The sequence below is a fragment of the Penaeus japonicus genome, unplaced genomic scaffold, assembly GCF_977035675.1.
Source record: "Penaeus japonicus unplaced genomic scaffold, GWHDUDI00000001_assembly GWHDUDI00000033, whole genome shotgun sequence".
NCBI classification, from domain to species: domain Eukaryota; kingdom Metazoa; phylum Arthropoda; class Malacostraca; order Decapoda; family Penaeidae; genus Penaeus; species Penaeus japonicus.
In genome coordinates, this window is record NW_028234435.1 from 9,169,395 (window position 1) to 9,174,394 (window position 5,000).

Sequence of the window (5,000 nt, forward strand, 5' to 3'; positions counted from 1 at the left end):
GACAGCGTATTCAAAGGCATACCGAGCAAGGCGTTCTGAGGCCTCTCTTGTGATGATCTTCAGACTCTCAATGACACCTTTTACATTCTAAAAAGATATACATTCACATAATTAAACAATGAACAAATATTAAATAAAAATTATCATATTGAAAGCCATCTGTATGAAAAAATCAGTGAATGAAAATAAAACTACATGATCTATTAGGTATTAAAAGTTTGCCATTATTGCTGATATGGGTACAACCACTTCCAAATTTAATCTATTTTTAATGAGCAAAAGAAATAGCAAGTAAAATTACTTCATGCTCCAACATGGAATATTCCCCCTCAGTATTCTGGCGAATAATGACAATGTCTACATCCTGGTAGATAGAGCGCACAGCTGGATACGACTTGCAGTGCAACACATTGGCAAAGAGGTCCAGCTCATTGCGAAGGGCTGCGTTGCGAGAGGATCCTGATTCTCCGTACTTGCTCTCAATGCTACCTGTTTCAGGAAGGGAACAGAGCTTTCAATGTTATACATATGCAGGTATGGGAGTAAACATATTGATGGATATATGTATATATATGTATGTAGGTGTGTGTGTAGCATCTATTTCCTCACCTTTCAAAGCAACACCATTCCTCTTGATGCAAGTAAGGGCATTTGCAAATTCTTCCTCAGTAGAATTCTTGGTAATCTCAACCTCTTCAAAGTCAACTGGGACACCTGCATATCTACAATATTAGAGATATCTTATAGTATGAATAGCACTGCCTATTTCTCACTCAATATTGTCCACAGTATATGTATGTTCAAATGTTATCTACAACAAGCATGTGCACATATGGCTATATCTCTATCTTTCTTTTTCTTTATATCATATGAATTTCATATCTTGGTATCTAAAAAAAAAAAAAGAAGAAAACATACCTGAAGATATTCTCAACATAGCCCATCATCTCTGGCCCAATGCCATCACCAGGAAGCATAGTCACAGTGAAGCGACCGCCATATTGTGCAACCGGGAAAGGTTTAGACTGTGTATGGAAAATGAAGACAAGTTTTAAAGGAACAAGATAGAACTTAGGGACTGAATTCTGAATTAGATGAGACACACTAAAATGATAAAAGAATATCAATAAGAGTCTTCAGCTGATATATCATTAATATCATTGTTCTTAAAGTGTTGAACAAGATTATATTAACAAATTGAAAAAAACTGCAATATGAACAACTGTACTTGTTTTACACTTACAGCAGTAAAACTTCTTTTCTGCAATACATTGGGAATCTGAAAAAGAAAGTAAACAGTATTGTGTTTGATTCCATCAGCTGTGGTAAATATTAACCCCTTCACTACGGGCAGTAGAAAACGCTCCTCACGCCATATCCGAGCTGGCGGTGCGTGCCAAATTTTAAACGTCGCTACTGAATATGACAAGTTTTAAGCCAAAACCTCTACAAGTTTTTAGCCAAAACCTCAACATAATCATCATGTGATATATATCAAAATATGCATAGTTAACCTCTTCCCCCATATGCATGTGACAAGTTATTTACATGGAAAGAGTGACCTTGGTGGGAGGCCTCACTCAGATGACCAAAGAAAACAATTAAAATAGTATGGTAAACTAATCATAATAAGTTTTATATTTTTACATAATGTTCCATAAATAACAAAATGATTGCTAGCAGGGCCCATCAATGCCTCCCCTGGTATAAGCGAATCCCACTCTTATGTAATAAATTATTAATAATGAAAGTCAAGTAATATATCGTATCATATCCGTCCTCTATTCTGAAAGATCTCGTACAGTATCCGGAAAAAAGAAAACTCAATTCCACCAGAACTGAGCCATGACGCAGTATGCGCGCCCTCGGATTTGACGCGAGCGCTGTGAGGACGCAGTATACGTGTCCTCGTGTTGAAGGGGTTAAGATACTTGCAGCCTACAGAGCCCTGAATACCCTGAACAATACCATCACAACAGTGTACATTAACACTTCTACCCAGATTGTGACTATAGATGGAAACACAATTGTTGGACATTTATTTCAACCTGAGGTACTACTAGTGACACACCTGTTAATCATTATCCTTTATTACGCCATATCAACTGCAGTTAACCCATTGCGTACGGGTGCCATGACATACATGACGTAGGAGCTTTGGCCTGACGACAGGCTTACATGACGTTCGGGGATTTTGGATCACTGTGCTATTTTATTTTGCTATGAAAAAGGAATGAGTGATGATGGCTACTGCAGTCATAATTAATATAATTACCGTAATATCGTGCTAGCTTAACGTCCAAAACCTAGATGGCACCACTTTTTCCTAGCACCAGCAGGAGAGAGAGCCTTGAATGGCACCCATCCACAGTCTCTAGCAAGCACTGTCTCTATAGAGCGATGGCATACACTAAGTTGATGAACCCTTGCTCTAAAGTACCGCCGATGAAGGATGTGCAGGCAGAACGAGAAGAGGAAGGTGACTCAATCCATACCCAGTGTCTAAAATGTGCTCCTGTGCCAATATGGATGCCTTTCACTGTGGCACTCACAGTCACAAGCACAGGTTTTATTTCTCTTCCCTACCTCTTCTTGTTATCTTTATTGTAGGTGGTTATATGTTTTGTATTCGTTTATGACAGCACAAAAATACGAAAAAATAAAGTTGCCTTTTGTCCTCCCATAAAACAGCAATACTTCTATCACACTGAGTATATAGAAAATAATTAGCTAATTTGGATAATATACTACAATTTTAGTCAACTGCAGCACCGATAGAGCCTGTCATATGGCACATTTAAGTCTCTAAACTCAATAAAACACACCAAAAAATAAAACGCAAAAACTGCTCCAGTTTTACAATGAATGACTGAAAGAGAGGGGGATGATTCAAATTATATTGCTTCAAGCGGTCTCTCTCTAAAATAAAACCTATCCTGGAGGCTGGGCAAGCAAATTTATCTCCATCTGCAATGGGTTAACCCATTCATGCCGGGGGCATTCCAGCCTTGCATGTCACAATGCCGGGGCTCTCGAACGCATAGGCCTAAATCAATTGAATATACGACGCCGTATCGCGTCCCCAGCGAACTGGCCTAGAATGCGCGGTACAGTAGTGTACCACCCGTCCAGAGTGGGTTAATATGGGCCAAGTCCTTGGTAAATTTTCTGAATAACACCGCATTACTAAATAAAACAAAAGTGGTATCGATGGATTCTTCTCAACTTTTACTATTCATATATAGTGGATATAATGTGCAATTCCACCCCTGCACCCCACAATCTGGGTCCCCCTTTCTTAAGGCACTTTGTACTACCTCATGCTACTCCAGAGCAAAATCCTATACCAGTTACCTACCGAACTTTGCCTAGTTTTGAAGTTAGCCATAGCCTGGGGAAGCTATTCCCCCTGGACCCACCCATTCAAGGCACTTCATGCAACATACCTTGTGCAAAATATCTCAATAACTACCATTTTTGCCCTGAAATTCAAAGCATATGCTGTTACGTTCCCTCCATAGACGGCACAATATTCCCCATTGTTTACAGCATAATTATAGTGCCCACTATTGAGTAATCACATCATTATCCTATCCTGAGGATTATATAAGATGAAGTTTCAGTTGCTGTCCTCATGGCACAGTGGGAGGGTTATTCATAGTTGCAGCATCATCATCTACAGAACTAATTACATATCATAAGTATCACAAAGTGCCCTCAATAGGGGAGGTCCACAGGGGGGTGTAGCCTAGGGTATTTCAATAATTGGTGATTTTTGAAAAATCCTTCAAATTCACGGAGACTGTTCAGAAGTAGGCGCCATTTATTTTTTCTTGACTAGTGATACCATTTTTATTTGTTTTTATCAATATTTACCTATTGCACTTTTTACTCAAAGATACGAAAAATACGATTAAATAATTAGTTTAGTCTGGGGTAAAATCACCCGTTTTCTATATTTTCTTCGTCATTTTAGCAGTAATTACTTAACGATGTATTCAAATTGTGTTGATTTATTCAATCGTGTATTGTATAATTTTAACTTTTAAGAGTATCTTTTCTATAATTAATCATAATAAAACACATTGTGAAAGTATATTACAAATTAGAAACATATCTTTTATTGGCAACAACTTCTCACATATATTATATTACCCTATCCACATTTCCTTTCAATCTCTTCCGCAATTACCGTATATTTGATATAGAGACAAGGGTATTGAAGTCCCAGGACCGCCTCATGTCTCCAATCAGTCTTTCACAATGCTGATTATGGTCGGGAATTAGTACACTCTTAGCCTCCCATACAGAGTGGTTACCTTGGCCATAGAGATGGCATACCTTATTCATATCTTCCCGTATATGATATGACATTCACAAACTTTTCTGTGCTGAGGTTCCATAACTTCTCATAGGAAAAATTGTACCAAATTCGATCCTTCAGGTTTGGCTGGTTTGTATATCCAGCTTTTTCCGATTCCATTTTCAGCATACCAAATACCTCATGTATGCTGTCACCATCGTGAGAGAGTGGCATGAAAATGACATCTGTGTTATGCAGATATCTACTGATGGATGCAAAGTAGGATTTGTCAAACCCTAATCTGATCCCTACTTCTGAATACATTTGAGATGCCCCAAATGCTGCCTGAAATATTGTCGGCTCTGTACTAATGACAGCTTTTCGCCAGCAAAAGAAATGGATCTTAGAGAACTCGAAGATACCTTTGATAACAGTAGGGTTCTTTTGCAATGTCCCCAAGCATCTAATCAAATTGTCTTTCAAGCCAACTTTGGTCTTGGATGGCAAATCAGCATTTTCAATACTTTATAATTTATCAAGTACAACATCAAGTGATATACAAACATGTAATGATGAACACATATAACCTAACCACCTAACACCAACTGGCACAAATATCCTAGGCAATATTATGTTTTTTAAATTCTTTTAAGGACTCAAGACAAAATAATTTTGCATGTCTGTTCAGTAGTTCATA

General features: G+C 38.0%; 1 protein-coding gene across 4 annotated transcripts in view; it reads right to left on the reverse strand.

Moving 5' to 3' along the window:
- Idh3g (Isocitrate dehydrogenase (NAD(+)) 3 non-catalytic subunit gamma) overlaps positions 1-5,000 on the reverse strand; it is a 29,654-nt gene that overhangs the window by 21,730 nt on the left and 2,924 nt on the right. For all 4 annotated transcript variants that reach the window (XR_015190433.1, XR_006224172.2, XM_043032608.2 and 1 more), the window contains exons 2-6: positions 1,244-1,279; positions 919-1,025; positions 610-722; positions 302-489; positions 1-87 (exon numbers count right to left, since the gene is read on the reverse strand). The exon at positions 1-87 is cut by the window's left edge and continues 47 nt beyond it. Coding sequence is in view for 2 of the 4 variants with exons in the window: in XM_043032608.2 (XP_042888542.1) it covers positions 1-87; positions 302-489; positions 610-722; positions 919-1,025; positions 1,244-1,279 (531 nt within the window). In the remaining 2 variants the exon portion in view is untranslated. The remainder of the gene's footprint in view (positions 88-301; positions 490-609; positions 723-918; positions 1,026-1,243; positions 1,280-5,000) is intronic.